The 24,243-nt window shown below is 35.7% G+C and overlaps 1 protein-coding gene across 1 annotated transcript in view; it reads right to left on the bottom strand.

The window, feature by feature from the left end:
• Nucleotides 1-8,199: 8,199 nt before the first annotated feature.
• LOC111143716 (calcium-activated chloride channel regulator 1-like) overlaps nt 8,200-24,243 on the bottom strand; it is a 25,567-nt gene continuing 9,523 nt past the window's right edge. The window contains exons 5-14 of the mRNA XM_022497543.1: nt 23,696-23,876; nt 19,523-19,750; nt 17,672-17,896; nt 14,895-15,072; nt 13,502-13,602; nt 12,922-13,146; nt 11,930-12,200; nt 11,124-11,294; nt 10,178-10,417; nt 8,200-8,540 (exon numbers count right to left, since the gene is read on the bottom strand). Of these exons, the coding sequence (XP_022353251.1) occupies nt 8,200-8,540; nt 10,178-10,417; nt 11,124-11,294; nt 11,930-12,200; nt 12,922-13,146; nt 13,502-13,602; nt 14,895-15,072; nt 17,672-17,896; nt 19,523-19,750; nt 23,696-23,876 (2,161 nt within the window). The remainder of the gene's footprint in view (nt 8,541-10,177; nt 10,418-11,123; nt 11,295-11,929; nt 12,201-12,921; nt 13,147-13,501; nt 13,603-14,894; nt 15,073-17,671; nt 17,897-19,522; nt 19,751-23,695; nt 23,877-24,243) is intronic.

Raw genomic sequence — 24,243 nt, 5'->3', positions numbered from 1 at the left:
AAAAAGTATTATCAATGCCATTTCAAGAACTTGAGTTTGAATAGGTTAAGTAGCTATTCTTAAAAACTCTAAGAGATAGCATAATAGATCATCATTACTTGTTTATAAAAATAAAGATATGTTAACAATGGGTACTTGCCATTGAAGATGATTATGGTTTTCCAACAATGACAATTTTGTCACTTATGGTATGCATAATAATCATTATATTGTCACACTTAATCATTATATTGTCTTTTTAAATTGGTTAGTTCCTCTAGCATAATATTGACTAGGAACAATGCTAGCAGGTGTGTTGGTGCATTCCTGATGTTAATAGGAATGCTTTTGATATTTCCTAAAAATCACGATGCTTGGTATGGAATTGTCTAGATACTTCTTAAAGTTCCTTTCAGAAGGGGAAATCGGAGGGGGAGACAAACCATAAGAGACTGTAGACTCTGAGAAACAAACTGAGGGTCTTAGAGGGGAGGGGAATGGGGCAATGGGTGACCCTGGTGGTGGGTATTAAGGAGGGCATGTATTGCATGGAGCACTGGTTGTTATACCTAAACAGTAAATCCTGGAACACTACATCAAAACTAATGATGTACTGTATAGTGACTAACATAAATTAAAAAAAAACAACAAAAAAACAGTTCAAGTTTTTTTTTTTTTTTTTAATCCCCCTCCCCCACTCCCCTTTGAAGCCCTTAGATTGTTTCCTGGAGTCCACAGTCTCTCATGGTTCATCTCCCCCTCTAATTTCCCTCCCTCAGTTTTCCCTTCCTTCCCTTAATGTCCTCCATGCTATTGCTTATGTTCCACATATGACTGAAACCATATGATAATTGTCTTTCTCTGTTTGACTTATTTCACTTAGCATAATCCCCTCCAGTTCCATCCATGTCAATGCAAATGGTGATGGCTGAAAAATATTACACTGTATATATGAAACACATCTTCTTTATCCATTTGTCTATTGAAGGGCATCTCAGCTCCTTTCCACAGCTCTTGTGGACATTGCTGCTATGAATGTTGGGGTACATGGGCCCCTTCTTTTCACTACATCTGAATCTTTTGGGTAAATATGCAGCAGTGCAATTTCTAGATCATAGGGTAGCTCTATTTTTAATTTTTCAAGGAGCCTCCATACTATTTTCCAAAGTGGCTGTACCATCTTGCATTTCCACCAACAGTGTAAGAAGGTTCCTCTTTCTCCACATCCTTGCCAACATTTGTTGTTAAGCAGGCTTACCACTGAGCAGGGAGCCAGATGCGGGGCTTGATCCCAGGACTCTGGGATCATGACCTGAGCCAAAGGCAGATGCTTAACAACTGAGCCACCCAGGCACCCCTTTGCCTTGTTAATTTTTGCCATTCTAACTGGTGTAAGGTGGTATTTTAATGTTGTTTTGATTTGAATTTCCCTGATGACTAATGATGTTGAATGTTTTTTTATGTGTCTGTTAGCCATTTGTATGTCTTCTTTGGAGAAATGTCTGTTCATGTCTTCTGCCCATTTTTTGACTTGATAATTTGGTTTTTGGGTGTTGAATTTGAGAAATTCTTTATAGATCTTGAATACCAGCCCTTAATCTGTAGTGTCATTTGCAAATATCTTCTCCCATTCTGTGGGTTGCCTCTTTGTTTTATTGACTGTTTCCTTTGCTGTGCAGAAGCTTTTTATCTTGATGAAGTCCCAAAAGTTCATTTTTTCGTTTGTTTCCCTTCCCTTCGAGGCATGTCTTGAAGGAAGTTGCTATGGCCGATGTCAAAGAGATTACTGCCTATGTTCTCCTCTAGGATTTTGATGGATTCCTGTCTCACATTGAGGTCTTTCATTCATTTTGAGTTTATCTTTGTTGCGGTGTAAGAGAATGGTCGAGTTTCATTCTTCTGTATATAACTGTCCAATTTTCCCAGCACCATTTATTGAAGAGTCTTTTTTTCATTGGATATTTTTTCCTGATTTGTCTAAGATTAGTTGACTGTAGAGTTGAGGGTCCATTTGTAGCAACTCTGTTCTGTTCCATAGATCTATGTGTCTGTTTTTGTGCCGATACCATGCTGTCCTGATGATCACAGCTTTGTAATATAGCATGAAATCAGGCAACGTGATACCCCAGCTTTGGTTTTTTTTTTCAACATTTCTTGGTGATTTGGGGTCTTCTCTGGTTCCATACAAATTTTCAGATTGTATGTTCCAGCTCTTTGAAAAATGCCATGGTATTTTAATAGGGATGGCATTGAAAGTATAGATTGCTCTGGGAAGCATAGATATTTTAACAGGGTTTATTCTTCCAATCCGTGAGCATGGAATATTTTTCCATCTTTTTGTGTCTTCCTCAGTTTCTTTCACAGTGTTCTGTAGTTCCTAGAGTATAGATCATTACCTCTTTGGTTAAGTTTATTCCTAGGTATCTTATGGTTTTTGGTGCTATTATAAATGTAATCAATTCTGTAACTTCTCCTTCTACAGTTACTTTGTTAGTGTATAGAAAAACAATTAATTTCTGTGCATTAATTTTGTATCCTGCCACATTACTGAACTGCTGTATGAATTCTAGTAATTTGGGGGTGGGGTCTTTTGATTTTCTACATAAAGTATCATGTCATCTGCGAAGAGAGATAGTTTGACTTCTTCTTTGTCAGTCTGAGTATATTTTCTTTCTTTTTGTTATCTGATTACTGATGCTAGGACTTCTAGTACTATGTTGAACAATAGTGGCAAGAGTAGACAGTGGGCATCCTTGTCATGTTCCTGACCTTAAGGGAAAGCTCTTGGCTTTTCCCCATTGAGAATATTTACTGTGGGCTTTTATGATGGTTTTTATGAAATTGAGGAATGTTCCCTCTATCCCTGCACTCTGAAGAGTTTTAATCAGGAAAGGATGCTGTATTGTGGAAAATGGTTTTTCTGCAGCAGTTGAGAGGATCATATGGTTCTTGTCTTTTCTCTTATTAATGTGTTCTATCACATTGATTGTTTTGCGAGTGTTGAACCACCTTTACATCCCAGGAATGAATCCCACCTGATCATGATGGAAAATCTTTTTAATGTGCTGTTGGATCCTATTGATTAGGATCTGGTTGAGTATTTTGGCATCTATATTCATCAGGGTTATTGGTCTGTAACTCTCCTTTTTGATGGGGTCTTTGCCTGGTTTTGGGATCAAGATAATTCTGGCCTCATAGAACAAATTTGGAAGTTTTCCTTCTGTTTCTATTTTTTGAAATAGCTTCTGAAGAATAGGTATTATTTCTTCTTTAAATGTTTGATAGAACTCCCTGGAAACCATCGGGCCCTGGACTCTTGTTTTTTGCGAGGTTTTTGATTACTGCTTCAATTTCATTACTGCTTATTGGTATATTCAAATTGTCAGTTTCTTCCTGTTTCGGTCTTGGTAGTTTATAAGATGCCTTCTAGGAAGGCATCCATTTCTTCTGGGTTGCTTAATTTATTGGCATATAATTGCTGATAATAATTTCTAATAATTGTTTCTATTTCCTTGCTGTTAGTTGTGTTCTCTCCCCTTTCATTTTTAATTTTATTAATTTGGGTCATTTCTCTTTTCTTTTGTATTAGTCTGGCCAGAGGTTAATTGATCTTTTTTTTTTTTTTTTAAGATTTCATCAATTTGACAGAGATCACAAGTAGGCAGAGAGGCAGGCAGAGAGAGAGAGAGAGAGAGAGAGAGAGAGAGGAGGAAGCAGGCTCCCCGCCGAGCAGAGAGCCCGACGCGGGGCTCGATCCCAGGACCCTGGAATCATGACCCGAGCCGAAGGTGAGGCTTTAACCGACTGAGCCACCCAGGCGCCCCGAGGTTTATTGATCTTACTAATTCTTTCAAAGAACCAACTTCTAGTTTCATTGCTCTGCTCTACTGTTCTTTTGGTTTCTATTTCATTGATCTCTTCTCTGGTCTTTATTATTTCTCTTCTGCTTCATTTAGGTTTTACTTGCACTTCTTTCTCCAGTTCCTTTAGGTGTAAGGTTAGCTTGTACATTCGGGATTTTTCTACATAGCCTTTTTTGAGAGAGGCTATATATTTCCCCCTTAGAACTGCCTTTGCAGTATCCCATAGGTTTTGGACCAATGTGTTTTTGTTCTCATTGGTTTCCATGAATTGTTTAAGTTCTTCTTGAATTTCCTGGTTGACCTAAACATTCTTTAGCAGGATGGTCTTTAACTTCCAGTGTTTGAATTCCTTCCAAAATTTTTCTTGTGATTGAGTTCCAATTTCAAAGCATCGTGGTCTGAAAATATGCAGGGAATAATCTCAGTCTTTTGGTATTGGTTGAGACCTGATTTGTGACCAAGTATGTGGTCTATTCTGGAAAAAGCTCTGTGTGCATTCAAGAAGAATGATATTCTGTTGTTTTAGGGTGGAATGTTCTGTATATATCTGTGAAGCCCATTTGGTCCAATGTGTCATTCAATGCTCTTGTTTCTTTGTTGATTTTCTGCTTAGATGATATGTCTATTGCTGATAGTGGGGTATTGAGGTCTCCTACTATTAAAGTATTATTGTCAATATGATTCTTTATTTTGGTTAACAGTTGGCTTATGTAGTTGGCTGTTCCCATGTTGGGGGCATAGATATTTACAATTGTTAGATCTTCTCGTTGGAGAGATTGCTACCCCAGCTTTCTTTTGAGGTTCATTGCCATGAAAAATGGTTTTTCATCCCCTTACTTTCAGTCTGGATGTATCTTTAGGTTCAAAATGAGTCTCTTGTAGACAGCATGTGGATGGGTCGTATCTTTTTATCCAATCTGCAACCTTGTGCCATTTCATGGAGCATTTAGGCTGTGATGTTGAGAGTGACTATTGAATGATATGATTTTAGTGCCATCACGTTGCCTGTGAAGCCTCTATTTCTATAGAGTGTCTCTGTAAATTTCTGGTCTATATTACTCTTGGGTCTTTCTTCTTTTATAGAAGCCCCCTTAATATTTCCTGGAGGGCCAGCTTGGTGGTCACATATTCTTTCAGTTTCTTCTGGTTCTGGAAGCTCCTTGTCTCCATCCATTCTGAATGGCAGCCTTGCTGGATAAAGTATCCTTGGCTACATGTTCTTCTTATATTGTACCCTGAATATATTGTGCCAGTCCTTTCTGGCTTGCCAGGTCTCTGTGGACAGGTCTGACATTATTCTGATGTTCCTCCCTCTGTGTGTAAGGAATCTCTTTCCCCTGGCACTTTCAGGATTGCTTCCTTGGTTCTAAGATTTGTAAGTTTTACTATAATATGTCTAATGGTTGGCCTGTTCTCGTTGATCTTGGGAGGGGGGCCTCTCTGCCTCTTGGACACAAATGCTTGTTTCTTCCCCAGATTAGGAAAGTTTTCAGCTGCGATTTGCTCAAATAAATCTAACTCCCCCACTACCCCCTCAGTGATCCCAGTAATTTTGATAGTGAAATGTTTCATGGCATCATTAATCTTTCTCAGTCAGATCCCTTGGGCTTCTAGCTGTTTATCCCATGCCTCCTCAGCTTCCTTCTTTTCTGTCATCTTCTAGCTCACAAATTTGTCCTTCTGCCTCATTTACCCTGGCTGTCAGGGTATCCAGTTTAGACTGCATCTCATTCATAGCATTTTAAAATTTGGCCTGATAAGATCTCATTTCTGCCCTTAGAGATTCCATATTGTTGCTAATATTTTCCCCAAGCCTAGATACTGACTTCATAATTGCTACTCTGAAGTTTATCTCTGAAATCTTGCTTATATCCATATCCATTAGGTCTGTGGCAGAGGCCATAGTCTCTGATTCTTTTCTTTGTTAGGGGTTCCTCCTCTTAGTTGTTCTTTTGAGGGGTGGTTGAGGAATGTACAGAGTCCAGAGTATTAATCAAGCCCAAGATGCACTCATCTTATAAGGACCTTTGGGTCGTTGTCCTCTTGTTCTTCCTGCTTATCTTCTGGAGAAGGGGCCTGCTGCACTGTTAATCATGCAACCCTGCTTAGGCCCCCTGTCAGAGGGGAGGTGGGGGCTTAGTGGAAGCTGTTCTTTTGAGTCTCTGTTCTCTGGTGGCTTTCTGCATCACTTCCATCTCTTCTGAGAGAGCAGAAATGACTGCATCCAAACCTCTGACCCAGAGTAGAGAAAACTTAATCTGCTCTTCACTGAGCTCTCCAGGATACACAGTCTCGGTTTCTGTCTGTGCTGCTAAAAACCACAGCCTTCCATGGTGATGTGCGCCCACAGCAACTCTCCTAATGGTCGACCCCAGGGCCAGGGCGTGTCTCTGCCCTTTGTGCTTCTAAAACCTCGAGTGGCCTTGGTTCACGTGGCATGCTCCCACAGCTCCTGAATCCTGTCTGGGGACTGCACTAAAGTCCTTTCCCCATGCTACTGGTCTGTGAGTCTCTAAGTTTTTTTTCTTTTTTAAAACTCATGAATGGGTGGTGGAATATATCAAATGCCTTTTTTGCTTCTATGGAGATATTCAGAATTTTTTCCCTTTAATCCATTAACATGATGAATTTCTTTGACAGGGTTTCTTTTTTGTTATTATTATTATGAGTTTTACTATTTTATTATTATGAGTTTCTTCATTTCATTTGGAACTTAAGTATAGAATTCAATTAATAATTCTCCTTAATTGAGGATACCCTATCATCACTGGTGAATGGCTCCTCCATTGTGTCATTTTACTTATTTTTTTTCACTATCCACAACCCTATTCCATATCTCCTACCCCCAAAGGCTTTTGCTTTAAGGTGTTTATAATATATCCTGATAAAATAAAATGTTTTTTGTGTATGTCTTAGTGTTCATTTATAAAAATGGTATTATCTTATAGATTGTACTTTGTTTCAACTCTTTTCACTCAACACTAAATATTTAAGAGCTATTTTATTGCTGTATATGCATCTACTATATTATTTTTAAGTATTGTATAATATTTCAGATTCTGTATCCATTACATGTATTTATCTATTCCCTTAAGGATGGACACCTAAAGTAACCTTCAACTTTCCATAACCAAAAAGAGTTTTAAAAAAAATCTTTCTGCCTATACACAAAGTATTTTCTTCTAATATAACACTCTGTCTTTTTCAGAAAAAAAATCACATTATTACATATTAATAGCTGAATTTCTATTTTATTAGAAAGCTACAAATTTGATTGATGTAATAGAGTTAAGTTTCTGAAAGGCTTTATGTTGATTTAGATCACCATTATTAAGTTGTTAGTTTTCATTATATCAAGTTCTCACAATACCATGTGCACATCATACTTTGTGGATGTTTTTGAAGTCACAGGCCAAATTTGGATTTCTTTGAAGGTCTGAAAATATTTATGGATCTGTCTCTTTTTTTCCTCTCTATGCTGTGCCTTTTATTCCTGTGACTTACTCCATACCTGGAAGCCTGTACCTCCCACTCCACTTTATCCATTTTGCTCATTCCCCTGTACTCCCTATATTATTAATTTAATAATTTTAATAAATATCTATAGGATATCCACTTGTGTCAAGTACTATTCTAGAAACTGAGGATGCAGCAATTAAAAAAAAAAGCCGTACCCCAAGGGGCATCATGGTGATGATACTCTTAGGACCTTATAATGTCTCATATTACAATTAGGATTTTATTATGATATTCACATTACATACAAAAAAGTATTCTTGCTGTCTAATGATCATTTCATAGCTAGGGTCAAAACTTTGATATACCACTGTTAATCAAAAATAAAAAACACACTTGACCTCCTTACTATTTTAGAACTTTCTCATTGAAAAATTATCTTTATTGTCCATTCTGGTTATAGTTTATATAAACATGAAGTATTTATAAGCAAGAATGAAACCTAAATAATTTTACCATAAAATGTTTGTTGTGGATATATAAATATTTTTCTAATGGCTTAGATGAATTCTGATTTTTTAATATACCAAATGAATTTGTAGCACACTCTGAAAATGTTTCTTAAGACACCTTCAAGTACAAATATGCATTATCTTTTTTATTGAGTTAATAAATGGATTTTTCAAAGATAGGAAATATATTCATTATGATTTACATTTAGCAACTTATTAGCTCACTAATTAAAACTAATGAACTCAAGTTAGGAAATTTACAACTTTGTACATTTACAAAGAGTTTTGTTATAGACAAGTGTAGCAAGTTAAATTCTAAATAAATGTTAATCAAGTATATATAAATTGAATATTCTTTTTTTAATATTATTTCTAATATATTTCCTAGTTTAAAATATAGATAAAATCATAGCTAATCCCCAGATTGCCAAACTGGTTGCAAAAATCTTGGTACCCAGAGCAGGGGCACTGGATTCCTGCGGAGGAATAACCTTGGTTGCTTGTGCAATGTTAGAAACCTCTGAGGTTAGATTAGCTCCATGGATGGCTTGAATTGCAATATAGAATTTGGTGCCATTTTCTATTTTAAAAGGTTCTGGTTTAAATTCAAAATTTTCTATTGAGCCAGCCTCCTGAGGTATCAGACTAGTAGTGTTTACTAAAGCAGCATTGTCAAAATCTTCTCGGAGATCCAGGAAACACATACTTATTCTTATAATGTAGCTCTTGGCTGAAAGACAATAGATACTTCATGTATATTAAAATCAGTAGGATGCCTTATATTGTCTTATATTGTCTTACACTTAGGGCCCTTCAGAAATGCACAGTAGGATTTAGACACGAAAATCATAGATGTAGGTTTTATCTGGTTATTCCATCTTCTTTCTTTTAAGAACAAATATGTAAGTAGTTTTTAATCTAGTTATCTAATCACAAAATTAATTCAAAATCATACAGTACTAAAAAAATGAAATCTAGATTTTTTTTTAAGAAATAAAAATATAAAAATTTGAATCTACTTTTAGAACAAGGAACATAATAGCATTCAAGTATAGGAAAGACATTCAGTTCCCCACAACTGTATTATTTCTCATTAAGCTGAGAGGGAGTAATAGGAGTGGGGAGTGGGAGATCAGTAGAGTGGGAGACAGGGATAAGGATAGAGGGCAAAAGAAAGCAGAGAGGTTAAGATGTGTACTAATTAAAATGTGCTTAAGAACTTAGGCAGACTTTGATTCATACCTTAATTCTACACTTTCTAGCTGTGTAACAAAGAAAAATATATTTCACCTTTTTACCTTCAATTTTCTTATCTATAAAATGGAGATTCAGTCATTCAATTCATTCAACAGATATTTATTGAATGCCTACTACTTGAGTGGTGATAATTAGATATGATAATGCATGAACAGTGTTTTAGCAGAATGTCTGGGACCTAAATGTTTGGAATATGTTATTATTATAACTGTTACTTTGTCAAGAAAAGAAAGGGAGATGCTGACATAATTTTTTTTATTCCAAAGTGCTTTTAGAGGTCTACTAGAGTTATCAATATAAAAATATATTCTCACATTCTGAAATGCCATGAATAAAACATAAAATGTCTTTTTTTGAAGTAAAGACTATTTTTTCATGAAATGTTGCAAGTGTTTTAAGTGTATGGTGAATAACATTGATTTAGTGATTTAAAAAAAAATTCAGAGCCTCTGCCTTAACGTTCTAGTTTTTTAGTAATAAGCCTTATCAATCTATTTCACTATTCTTCACACACACCCTGCATTCCATTTAGATGGTTCTATATATCTATCTATCACCTAGCTTTTATTTTAATTTAGATATTTTATTCTGAAACTTTGCTTTTTTGACCTTGAACATATTATTTTATTCCTTCTTTTCCTGTCTGACTACCTGTATGTGCCTTTCATTATCTCTTGGAACTTCAATTTCTGCATCTAAAAGTAGGTGAGTAACGGCTCAGAGTAAACACTCCATACCTGTTTTTTATAAGTAGGACATTAGACAGTTCCTAGAAAATGAAAGCCAAAGGGATTTCTTTTATATATATATGTGTGTGTGTGTGTGTGTATGTATATATGAATATATTTATTTATTTATTTAAAATTTTAAAAATCACTTTTAAAGATTTTATTCATTTATTTGACAGAGAGATAGATAGATAGCACAAGTAGGCAGAGTGGCAAGCAGAAGGAGAGTACGAAGCAGGCTCTCTGCTGAGCAGGGAGTCCATTGTGGGGTTTGATTCCAAGACCCTGGGATCATGACCCCAGCCAAAGGCAGCCGCTTAACCGACTGAGCCACCCAGGCACCCCTCTTTTTATATATTTTAAAACATAATATGAAACTTACCTTTTCCTTTATCAAGGACATTGCCAGGGGCCGTCCATGAAAGTCGAATGCGATCTTCTTTAACCTTAGCTTCAAGGTCTGTTATTTTGCCAGGTGGGAACACATGAGTATGACTACCAGCAGGAGGAGCTCCTGATACAGTAAATGATCCTCCAGAGGTTAGTCTGCTGAAATCTTCTACTTTAGCTTCTGATATGTCATCTTTGACTTCAGGCCTGGGTGGGTTCAGTATAATTTTACCTACAATAAAGGTAATTCTGTGACTTTTCATAATGCTATGTCTATTCTTTATCTTATAATCTCATCTTGCAGCTATAAATGGGTTATTATTGATTGATTGTAGACAGTGAAAAATAGCTTTTAGAGAAAAAAAAGCTTGTTTTATTGGTATCATTTTAAAACTGATGAGACATTATGCAATGTTAGAACTATCTCTTAACATACCTGTCTTTATTACTTGACTGTAAATTATTTGAGGACAAGGCTGGTGTCTTGTTTATTTTTTTTAGTTATAGCATCTAGCACAATGCTTGCCACATAGAGACGTGCTCAGTGATTTCTTTTTTTAAGATTTTATTTATTCATTTGACAGAGGGAGAGAGAGAGAGAGAGCACAAGCAGGGAGAGGGAGAAGCAGGCTCCCTGATGTGGAGCTTGATCCCAGAACCCAAGACCTGAGCCAAAGACAGATGCTTAACCGACTGAGCCCCCCAGGCGCCCCAGTGATTTTTTTTTCAGTGTAAATGAAATGAACTGAGGGAGATGTAAACAAAACACGTTGGAAGCATCATCCTGTGCTAGGTCTTTTAACATGAATATGGCTTTTAAATACACAGATAATTATACAACTCTATACTTATATTTTCCATAGTACATAATATTTTCAGTGCTTACCACATGTAACTTATGTAAACAGATGACACATTTCTATCTTAATGCTACTTACCATTTTCAACATAGCCTGGCATATACAGAGCTTTGTTCTGTTGTTGTTTTAAACTTAGTCTGGCCATATTGTTTCTCGCCTGGGCATGTACTCTTAAACTGTATCTACCATTTCCATGATATTCTGTAAAATATCTTGAATAGACACCATCATTCTTCACAGTATCAGCACCTAGATATTATAACATAATAATTAGCCATTCAGTGGAGTAACAGTGACAGTCCTAAGCACTGTTCATGAGCACTAGTGTTGGTAATCATTTTGGTTATATATAGCACATATATATATATATATAGCTATATATAATCATTTTGGTTATATATAGCACAGAGTATAGCACAGTGGTTTAAGTACATGAACCCCGGTATCAGACTGCTTGGGTTCAGAGCCTGGCCTGGCTACTTGCTAACCTTTGACCTTGGAAAAGTAATTCATGGTAAACATTCAGTTAATATTAGCTATTATTATTTCATATAGAAATCTTAACAAAATAAAGAAAAAGCATATGCAAAATGGAAGAAGCATATGCAAAACACACTAATGAAAATGGGGAAAAATTATATTTAATTTCCATGAGGAAAGTAAAATTACTCGTAAAATTTAAAGATAAATGTGCTTATATCTTTGTGTAGTTCAGAGAGCAATTAAAAAAAGAGAGTATTAAAAGAGAGTATTAAAAACATAAAAATCAAATTTCATTTACTTAAAAATTGATTCATTCACATACATAGGAAATATTGATTTCTAAGTTATGTGACTGTAGTAGGATTTTAGCTTCAGTGGAAGTTAATGCAGATTCTTATTACCAGCACCATTGTCCCAGAGCTCCAGTATTACTCGGTGTCCATCTTCAGTTTCTATAGTGGCTGTTACATTGATTCCCAGAACAGGCAAAAACCCTTGACTGACTTGTGCATAAACAATCATTGGGCTAGGATAATGTGTTGTACTTTGGCTCATGTGAGCAGTTGCAATTACTGGCAGCGTGGTGGGACTTCTTGCTCGAGTAGTCATTGTCACCGTTAGCATTTGAGAGTTGGCATGTTTATTTAGAAGGCTGTAAGTCCAAGTACCTGTCTGAAAATCCAACATATCTATTTGAGAGTTTTTGTAATGCTTTCCTATTCTTGTTTGGAATACAAAGTTATTTAGAAATTTAAGCAGAGTAATAGTAATTATTTAAAAAAATTTTTTTAAATTTATTTGACAGACAGAGATCACAGGTAGGCAGAGAGGCAGGCAGAGATAGAGGAGGAAGCAGGCTTCCTGCTGAGGGGAGCCCGATGCTGGGCTCCATCCCAGGACCCCTGGGATCATGACCTGAGCCGAAGGCAGAGGCCTTAACCCACTGAGCCACCCAGGCGCCCCAGTAATGATTTTTAATACTCAAATTTTATAAGCTAGTAAATAGTATGGATATAAATCTCTATTCTACTTGGCTTTTTTTTTTTTTTAAGATTTATTTATTTTGAGAGAGAATGAGAGTGAGAGAGGGGATGGAGTAGGGTGGGATGGTAATGCAAGGGGGGATCAGAGGGAAAGGCAGAGGGAGAGAGAGTCTTAAACAGACTCCACACTGAGCCTGACACAGAGCTCCATCTCAGGATCCCAAAATCACTTCCTGAGCTGAAACCAAGAGTTGGACATTTAACTGACACTACTCAGACAGCCCTTAGCTTCTTTTTTGTGACAGATGATTGTTGCCGCTTTAATATTGACGGTGTAGTGGATGTTATCTTCATTTTTTCCCCTCAAAGTTGATTAATAAATCATGGAGAAAATAAAAGAATATTCTTACCTTTGCAATACCTGGTATTTGAAGACGGGCAGACCGAACATTCAGTTTATCTACTTTGAAATCTGAAGTTTCATATTTTGTTCCTTTTGGATCTTGGAGAAGAATTTCTGGCTTTTGTATTGTCCATGTGACAACAAAGAAAGTGTCATTTCCAATTGTACTATCCACAGGTACTGTACCATTTATCCATTTCCTTCCTGTAATACTCAAGGCTTTACTTTCTAACTGTTACATGAATAAAAAAAAGAACAGAGAGAACCAATTCGTAATTATAGTTAATAAAATTTCAAAGCTTTGTCAGTTTAGAGTAATTCTAAAGTTATGTCTAAGATTTCAGTGAAATAAGAATTATTTTGAAGAATTTTGCAAATAAAAGCATTTATAATTATAAATAGTGGACAAATCAGAAGAAAAGAATCAGAAGATGACAAGTGTCAAAGAAAAGGAAATTCAGTAAGAATGTTTTTTAGTAGGAAATAATTTTCAGGCAAAATAGTTATTTATTAGAGAAAGAAATGTCTATTTAGGATAATGGACATTTATTACAAATGTGAAAAGGCAAATTTTCTGAGATACCAACCTGAATAGCCTGCTGAGTGATGCTGCCACTTCTAGATGAAATTCTACTGAAAGCATCGGTAAGGCCATTTATGTCTTTATTGGCATAAAAACGATGTCCTCCTAAAATGGAATTGTATTTACTTTCATAATACTAATTTTAATTTGGAAACTCATACTTGTTCTTCTGCTTTTATCAATATAAATATGAAGAAATCTTAAAGAACTTGCCAAATATTATTGTTTTTTAAAAATTTTTAATTTTTTAAAAGATTTTATTTATTTGAAAGACAGAGATCACAAGTAGGCAGAGAGGCAGACAGGGAGAGAGGAGTAAGCAGGCTCCCTGCTGAGCAGAGAGCCCGATGCGGGGCTCGATCCCAGGACCCTGGGATCATGACCCGAGCCGAAGACAGAGGCTTTAACCCACTGAGCCACCCAGGTGCCCCCAAATATTATTGTTTTTATATCAATCATTAGAATAAGGGTCTGCCACATTAGTAAAGCTGATCTAATCACTAAATGGTGTTATAAAAATGAAATTTAAGACAATTTTGAACCAGTTGCTCATTTTTAGTTGTGTCTAAGGTATACCAAAACAATTTAGAGAATTTAGAGAATAGTTTAGAATTAAGTAAAAATTAAGTGAGAAAATAAATAACTTAGGAGTTAACAAAGAAATTACACAGGAGTAAGGAATGGAAAAGGATGGGGACACCTGGGTGGCTCAGTCAGTTAGGCATCCAACTTTTGATTTTGACTCAGGTCATGATCTCAGGGTTGTAAGATCCAGCCCCTCCATGGGCTTTGCCGCTGGGCATGGAACCTGCTTAAGATTCTCTCTCTCCCTCTCTCTCTGCCCCGCTACCTCATGGTCACATGCACACACATGCTGTCTTTCTCTTAAAAAAAAAAAAAGGCAATGGAAAAGGATGGATTGCTGGGGAACTGGTAATCAGGACTTTAACTACAGCCTTAGGCAAATCATTTGTACTCTATATGTTTCCATTTCTTCTTCTCTGAATTAGGGCTATCTGAATCTCGACTGTAGGATTGAACAGGACAAATATGAGCAAGAGCTTTGGAATTGCAGTTGAGGAAATCATTGGTGGCCATGGAGAAAGAAGTTTCAATTTGGTGGTATTGGTAGAAAGTGGTGAGAAATGAATGAAGACAGAGAATATTGACTAATATTAGAAGAAGCTGGTATAGATAGAAGTACAGAGAGTTGGAGGTGGGGAAGAGGAAAGATTAATTTGAAGGGCAAGGACAAGGAAGGGTCAACAATTAAATTTTAGGATAGGAAATTTATGAGCAGTGTTGTAGTTTAATGGGGGAGGTAGTTAATGGGAAATGTAGTTAATGGGAGAGACTGAAAATATATTTTCTATTCAAACTATATTCCAAAGGTTTACCTGTCATATTTGACAGAGTCTCTAGTTCTTTGGCAGCAGAGGGTCCCAGAGCAATGGTGTGGATGACTGCACCACTTTCCTTTACCTCCTCAAAGCATGAGCTTATTTCATCATCTTCTCCATCTGTTAGTAATATGATTTCAGAACCAGAAGTACTTTGGTTGCTGTGGATAATTGCCTGGTAGTGAAAAATCAGATTATTAGTACAGAATATCATATCTCAATACATTTAAAATAAGAATAAGTATACTCTTTAGTCTTGGAGAAGGCTTTAGGCCTATGCATCAGAGTAAGCAAAAGGAAACTTTGCACTGTCATTCCAGGCTGTGTTGGCATAGAAATGAGTGGAATGTACAATAGTCTTGCAGTTTTTCAAACAGTGCTTCAAAACTGTTTTTCAAACAGTGCTTCTAAACTTTTCAAATATATTCAAGCTACCCAAGAGAGGAAAATAAAACTCTTAGAACAATGCCTAGCAAATAGTAAGTGCTAAGTGAATATTAGTTATTATTTTTTAAAAGATTTTATTTATTTGACAGAGAGAGAGAGAGAGAGAACACAAGCAGAAGGAGCAGTAGAGGGAGAGGGAGAAACAGACTCCCTGCTGTGCAGGGAGCCGGATGGGGGTCTTGATCCCAGGATTCCAGGATCATGAAGGCAGATGCTTAACTGACTGAGCCACCCAGGTGCCTCAGTGTAAGTTATTATTATTATTCCAGGCGATGCTTGAGGTAGAAGCAAATGACCCAGGCTGTTGTTTTTTTTTTTAAGATTTTATTTATTTATTTGACAGACAGAGATCAAAAGTAGGCAAAGAGGCAGACAGAGAGAGAGAGAGAGGGGGAAGAAGGCTCCCTGCTGCTGAGCAGAGAACCCCATGTGGGACTCCATCCCAGGACCCTCTATGACCTGAGCTGAAGGCAGAGGCTTTAACCCTCTGAGCCACCGAGGTGCCCCTGACCCAGGCTGTTTTGGCAGCATACTAGACAACATTTGCAAAGTTATGACTAAAGGCAGGTATGCAAAGTTAAATGATGTGCCTTTTTATGTATTCTATTTGATCACTGAAGAATCTGATGATTTCCTGGAAAAAACATTGACCTGCCATAAAGTAGGAATTTCATAAATTTATCAAGTATTATAATTTTTTTGTCTTTTTCTGACTTCTATCAAGAGTATTGGCTAAAAATCTTTAGTCATACAAATTGAGAATAAATTCTCCCTGTACAATTTGCTAAACAGAATATCTAGCATTTAGTTCCCACCCTCACTATATATAATAGAGTTATATAAATACTGCAGTGTAGTGATTAGCTTTTTGGATTTTGGAATAAGAAAGACCAGGTTTTGAATCCTACCTAGATTTGCTGGTTACTGACTATATGATCTTAAGAATGGTATTTAATTACTCTGAACTTTAGTTTCCCTATGTGCAAAATGGGCATAATAATAATAATACCTTATTAAAAAAGTAATGGTAAGGCTAAATAAGATCATACATGTATTTAACATAGGCAATAATGTAGAATATGCTCAATAAATTTTAGCTATTATAATGATTATGTAAGTAAAATGCTATATATTGCTATGGTTTCATTTTAAAAGTAGTGAAGAGGTATTTATAACTTTGAATGTGACTTAACATAATCTGTTCAATAATAGACTCTGTGGTCAAAATATCCATAGGTATATATCAAAATATATTAAGAAAAATATACAAACCAATATGTTCAAACCATAAGACACATTCCCAAGGTATAATACCATCACATTTTAGAAGTGAATAGAACTGTATAAGAATTATGTTTATTATAATAATAGCAGTCCTTTTTGAACACTTTCTTATCTTACATAATTGTCATAATTAAATGAGATAGGTACTGTTGTTTTCCACATTCCCTTAGTTGAGTAAACTGAGACTTCCTGAGTTGATAACTTACCCAAAGTCATTTAACTAAGAAATAATAGAGCCAGAATCCCAGGTTTGCCGGAATCCAGAGCCTGTGTACCTCCTTAAACCAATACGCATTATAAAAAATGACTCAACTAGAAAGCTAAGAGATAATATTAATTAGTGGCCTGGAAAAGGGTAATAATCTCTACTTTTTTAGCTAGAGAAATGGGAGGGTCAGTGAAGGAAAGCAGTTTTTTGTTTTTGTAACTTAATGACAATAAATAGGCTTAAACAAAGGCTATCTTAGGTTGGAAGAAATTCAAATGCATACCATAAGGCAGACTAATATAGTGCTGTAAAGTTGCTCCCAATATTTTATTTCACAATTCTTATTTCATTAAACTTCCACCTGTGTGTCTTAGGTTTGGTACTAAACTGCTTAGGGAGCTATCTTTGTGATTTTTAATTGTCAATTTAACTTGATGAACTAGAGTTGTCTTTATAATATAGAACTAGTGATAATTTCCCTCTTCCACAGTCCCCTCAGCAGCATTGTTGTTTGCTAATAGTAGTTCAGATGTTGGGAGTGATAAAGAAATGGTAAACTCCTCAATAAAATTGCAGCAATTATGTGCACGTTGGATTTTTCTTCCCTTTCTTAACCATTCTTCAGTGCCACTCAGTATCTCAAGAGTACATTGGTGGAATAACCACACCCAGAGAGACTACCCAGCTGTAAACAACAGACAGTAGGGGAGTCTTTAAAAAATATACTATTTAGATAACGGACCTATGAATTCATGACTCTTGTTCAAAGACAGTGGGGTAAAAATAAAAGCAATGGTAAGTGGCAAATGCTATTTAGAAAGCATTTTTATTTTACCTGGAATCCTGCTCTGAGACCACTGCAAATTGAAGTTCCACCACCAGCTTCTTGAGGCAGGTTTGCAGTGATCTTTTCATAAGCATTATCACCAGTTATTTCTGTTAGGTAGTTTTGGGTTGTAGCAAAACTTTCAAATGTGACCATCCCAACCAAAGATCCCTTTTCAATAATTTGAATCAAGTATAGTTCTGCTGCTTGATTCATTCGAAAGAGACGGTCTTCCTGTAAGAAAAAGATGTCTGAACATTTCCTGAGTCTCCTCAAATCTTGACAGATTGGTGAAAGACAAAGTTGTTCATGGGCCAGAGATCTTGATAGTAATTGATTACTATTATTTTAAAGTTTGGCCCCCTTGAACCCTCCTGCACTGTTGGTGGGAATGTAAGCTGGTGCAACCACTCTGGAAAACAGCATGGAGTGTCCTCAAGAAGTTGAAAATAGAACTACCCTACAACCCAGCAATCACACTACTGGGTATTTATCCTAAAGATACAAATGTAGTGATCCGAAGGGGCACGTGCACCCGAATGTTTATAGCAGCAATGTCCACAATAGACAAACTATGGAAGGAATCTAGATGTGAATCAACAGATGAATGGATAAAGAAGATGTGTGATACACAAACACACACACACACACACACACACACACACACACACACACACACTGGAATACTATCCAGCCGTCAAAAGAAATGAAATCTTGCCATTTGCAATGACTTGGATGGAACTAGAGGGTATTATGCTTAGCGAAATAATCAGAGAAAGACAGTTATCATATGATCTCCCTGATACGAGGAAGTTGAGAGGCAACATGGGGGGATTAGGGGGTTGGAATAGAATAAATGAAACCAAGATGGGATCAGGAGGGAGACAAACCATAAGAGACTCTTAATCATACAAAACAAACTGAGGGTTCCTGGGGGAGGGGGTAGGGAGAGGGTGGTTGGGTTATGAACATTGGGGAAGGTATGTGCTATGGTGAGTGCTGTGAAGTGTGTAAACCTGTCGATTCACAGACCTGTACTCCTGGGGCTAATAATACATTATATGTTAATAAAAAAATAATTTTTTAAAGAAAAAAGAAAAGAAATAGATATCATTAGGCTAAATGGACAATTTGAAGGAAAAAGTTTGGCCCCCTTATCTCATTAAAAAAAAATTAAAGAAAAAATTGAAAAATCATTATACTTTACGTTATACTTAATATACATTATACTATATGTTATACTTAATAAAGCCTTAAAAATCTATGCCTTTTTATTGAACAAATTTATATTCAGGAATTTTGCTAAGAAAATAATTTTAAAATGCATACAAAAATGTTCATTGCAGCATAATTTTTATAAAAAGTTGAAAACTCTAAAATGTTCAATAACAGGAAGCTGACTAAATTAGGGTATGTGCATGTGATCATTAAAAATTATATCATGAAATCATTTTTTTCTATAGGGAGTATTTATGGTATGGTAAGTAAAATAAATAATACTATAAAGTATCATACAAAATTTAATCACATTTTTGAGAAGGAAAAACAAATACACAAAAAAGATTGGAATAACATGCTCAATGGTGGAATTATGGATACTTTTTTTGTTCAGTTATAGTATTTTTAATTTGTTAGAATTAAAAGTTAAAGAATAAACATAATCCATAGTCCAATCATCTTCATATAACAATTATTTTTTAGTGTATTTTCTTCTAGTACTTGTCCATATAGAATCATTGTACTAAAAGTTATTAGAGTAATAAATTTATGTTTTAGTTAGCTTAATAGAATTAAACCCAAGATTAAATTATATTTCTAGTAATTAACTACTTAATTTAAGGAAGCTAACAAATGTCTTACCGAACTCATGCTTCCAGACTTATCAAGTACCAGACAGACAACTCGCTGTTTGGCCTTTAACAATGAAAATGTAGGATCAGGTGGTTGATCTGTTCCTTCCATGGGAGATGCATTCTGAAAATCATCAGAGTCCATAATTACATCCCATGTACTTCTGCTACTACACATTTTGTTTTGTAGGTTTGGAGCTTCTGTATTGTGAGTTTTTGCTGTACAAAATTCAGTTACCTGGAAAAAATCAATTAGAAGACACTATTTCAATAATTGGTAAGCATTACGTTCTTTTCCGAATATGTAGCTGGCTGCCACATACATCCTCCACAGATTTTATCTCCTGACAATTAAAAATTATTTCATAATGTAACAATCTCACATCCATTTTATATACCTCAGTAGAGAGGAAGCAAGGTGAAACCATCACTGGAAAGTTTTTTGATGATTCTCTTAGGTATAGTGAGATCATGGCAGTTGGGGGAAGTATGTAGCTGGTACAACTGCTTAACTTAATTTCTTATTTTCCCTTCTGGACTCTTGGGTGACTCAAGCCTGAATTAAGTTTAGTGGAAGAGGGACTGGATTTCTAGCTGTCCTTTAAAAGTGGGATAAAGAAAATGACCTTCTTTAATTGCCCAAGTGTTTTTTTATATCTTTATAGTTGAACAAAAAATTGAGGAAAGATATTTTATCTATCTATCTATCTATCTATCTATTATTTGAGAGAGAGAGCGCGCACACAAATAGGGTGGAAAGGCAGAGGGCAGTGGGCTCAGTCCCACAGCGAGCTTGATTCCAGGACGGTGACATCATGACCTGAGCTGAAGACAGATGCTTAACCTACTGAGCCACCCAGGCTCCCCAGAACACAGATATTTTAGCAAGCTGGATTATTTTTGGCTCTAGTGAACTCTGACATAAAATAATACTCCTGAGACAGTAATGAAAATGTAGGGAGAAAATGAGAAAATGTGATTGGTGCTCTTTCAGTTGCAAATGGTGAGCTGTACCTAGCAATTCTGCCAAATGTTTCCTTATTACAGAACCTATGAAAATTCTCCAAGTTTTGAAAACTTAGTAACTTGGGAAAATGCTCCCATAAACTCATACAGCATTCAAGAAGAAATCCATCTTGCAGTAAGCTTCCGTTTATTAGAAAAATCTTTTTTAAAGATTTATTTATTTATTAGAGAGAGAGCATGTGCATGCTCCCATCTGCACGGGGGGCGGGGGTGACAGAGGGAGAGAGAGAATCCTCAAGCAGACTCCCTGCTGAGCACAGCTCCCTCCCGGGACTCTGAGATCATGACCTAAACTGAAATCAAGAGTTGGATGCTTAATTGACTGAGCCACCCAGGCACCCTGAGAAATATTTTTATAAATGGCACTGCATGTTTAAAAATGCCCTCCCAGTACAATCTCCAAATGTAAGCTCAGATTTAGAACTAAATTATTAAATTTGAATACCTTTCATTTAAGTTTTAAGATTTTGGTTTCCTTCTAACATGGATGATTTACATTAACTTCAGAACGATTGACATATCCCAGAAGGGGTTCATTGCATGGGAGAAAAAGACAGTTTCAGTCAAAGTGGTGATTGATAATCAAGTCTTGCTGATATGAAATACGCATCAAATCTGGTCCCTTGTCCCCTGCCACTGCCTTTATTCAGAGACTTCAGGTCTCTGATCTGCCTATTGCTGTAGCCTTCTAACTAGATTCTCTGCTTTCTGTCATCTCATTCTTTCATGCTTCTCACTATTAGTATAGTTATCTTCCTGAAAGAATTAAACTGATCATGTCACCAGTCTGAAGCTGTTAAGATAAAATCCAAATACCTTAGCTTTGTAGGTAAGTTTGTTCTTTCAGTCTTGTTTCCTGCTCCTTGCTCTGACCATCCTCTTCTTATATCACACTGATTTTTTTCTTGTTCTTAGAGTATGCTAGAAATCTTCACAAGGGTCTTTGCTAACTCAAATGGAAAAAGAGATAGGAAATCTTGCACAAATTAGAAAAAGGTGACCTGTTCTCAAGTTGGTGGTTTTTTTTGTTTGTTTGTTTGTTTGTTTTACTGCTATTTACCTGAAAGTTGTTCTAATAAATATTTAAATTTTTAGTGACCATGATGCAGATAATTTGGGCAGTGCTCAACTTGTACAATCATGTGTGGCATCCCTGCACCTTTCCCCACTCTTTGTTTTTATAAAATTTTTTTTTTTAACTTAAAATTGCCCTTCCTATTCCTGCTTTGGCAAGTTCATACTCATTCCTTTTCAGATGTAATTTTTTTCATCACTTTAGAAACAATTTTCCGACCTCCAGGTGGAGATATTTGCTGTACTCCCATAGCACTTGGTTTCAACCTCTTTGTACTTTGAATTCATATATATGTTTTCTTATTTCTGCACTTTCTCACTGAGTCTGTCAAGAATAGTTATCTTTAATTATTTCTGTATTTCCAGCTGAGCATGAAGTGGAAATAATGAAATTGAAGGGAAGGAAATTATGGAATTGAACATTCGGTATTTCAGGTCATATCTCCCTTGGATGAGCTGATACCCTGGGTAGTACAAATACTATGCAATTTATTTAATTTGTGTTTTGATAATTAGAAGTTAGTGTTATTCTGGACAAGATGTTCAGTATTTATCTCTGAGACATGGCTTATATAATTAGTTCTATCCATATCTCAGTTATGTGATCTTCTTCATTATTATTTATCTCTCAGGTAGGCAGCATGAGGTATTTTCTGACAGTAAGATGCTTTTGGGACTTATAGCTTGGTATAGGCAGTACATATTCCAATTATCCTCTTGTCACATGATCTGATACCTACTTGGATGCTGAATTCTGATTCAGATTTAGCAGGTTAAAGTGAACTTTCTTGACTCATGTTTCAAGTATTTCTAGAAGGGACCTTTTTCAGACTGGTAAACAACTTCTACTTAAATATCTAATTAGGTTATTTTAAGAGTTTCAGCAAATATTAACTCTATATTTTGATTCAAGTTCTTCATCATTAATGCCTTAGGTTCTAAAGCAGGTTTAAATTTTATTGGAAATAATAGGCATTTACAAACCTCTACCCAAAGAAATATTTGTTGCTAAGTGATTTGGTATATAGAATATTGCTTCTTTTAAATAAGTTAGTCTTACTATCTAGAGGTAGTATACTTTATTTTGATTTGTTTCTGATGACTTTCATATTTAAATTTTTTTTGCATGCTTAGAAACCCTCATTAGTTAATTACAATATGTTTACATTAATTAAGATTGGACTTATCCAGGGAAAGAATAATTAACTATTATCCAGATATTTTATAAATTTTAAAAACTAAAACTTTAAAGGTTATTTTGTGCTCACCTTGTGCTAAGCACTGTGATCATGCTTTACTCATACTACCTCTTGTGAACCTAACAATAATAACCTGTGATGTATTATAATTCCCATTTATGGGATGAGAGAACTAAATTTCAAGAGAACTTTACAAGTTTGCTTGTAAAGACACAGTTGAAAATGACAGACTGGGTTTTGATATCAAGTCTTCTGACTCCAAGACACCTGTTCTTATCCACTCAACTTTATACATTGAAACCAGATATTTCAGGCCAAACATTAGCTTTAAAACTTGAATTATTGTGTTATTATTTTGTAATTGATGAGACTAGTAATTGTGAACTTTTCCCTTAAGTTTGTTATGTAGAAACAGAGCCATGCTCATTTTCACAGTATCACTTTGCAATAGCTTGATATACTTTAGTGTGAAGGTACTACAAAGTCTAGAATGTCAGTACTTTTCCAAAGCTATAGAATGAATTACTTTGGAAAAGTAGTATGATTAACACTTAGAAGAGAGAACTAAAAGTAAGGTTGTAGTTTTAGAACTACACAAATCCACAGAAGTCAAATGAGGGAAGAGATGTTGTTTTAAGAAATTATGTGACATCAGTGAAAAGGGTACAGTTCTACTTCTGAAGAAAAGAAACTGGTTTTATAAAAAAAAGGTGGAAACTTTTCCAGGCACACCCTGACACAGGCTGGAACAGCTTTTAGTTAATCGTTTGAGTAATCTCCTTCATGTCCTTTGGTATACATAATTTCATAGTAGAAAATACAGCTTCCCTAATTAATTTTTCCTGAAGTGTTCCTTTGTGAAACTAGAAAAAGAAGGCACTTACGGAATTGAGACTTTGCATAAACATTATGGAGTCCTTTGCAGCCTGGGATTTTTCTGGGATAAATGTACATTTTGCTTCATACAGTCCTGTCTGTGAGTCACGCCTGCATGGCCTTGTTATACAGCTGCCTCCCTGACATTCCTTGAAAACCACATTAATGCCAGTAATATGAGTTGAACATCTGTGATGAAAGAATTAAATTATATTTATTTATGAAGACCAGAAATCGTGAGAAAAGACTAACATTCTACAATCTTTCCCTTAATGATCTACAGATCATGGGCAAATACTTCATTTTGACAGAATTAGTCACAGTCCTGCCTCTATTTACAGTTGATGTCAATAAGAACAATCATGCCAGTATATAGTTATTAACATTCATTGCTCACTAATGTAATCAATTAATCTATTATCCTTGTGACTTTGAATTAAAGATAATTCCTAAGGTATAGGGATGTTGTAAAGATAAGATGAGTTAAGAGATATGGAGGATTGGGGGGAGGAGTCAAGGTGGCGGAGAAGTAGCAGGCTGAGACTACTTCAGGTAG

The sequence above is a fragment of the Enhydra lutris genome, unplaced genomic scaffold (genome assembly GCF_002288905.1).
Source record: "Enhydra lutris kenyoni isolate GAN:26980312 unplaced genomic scaffold, ASM228890v2 scaffoldscaffold9, whole genome shotgun sequence".
Lineage (NCBI taxonomy): Eukaryota > Metazoa > Chordata > Mammalia > Carnivora > Mustelidae > Enhydra > Enhydra lutris.
This window is presented reverse-complemented; position numbering and strand designations above follow the sequence as displayed.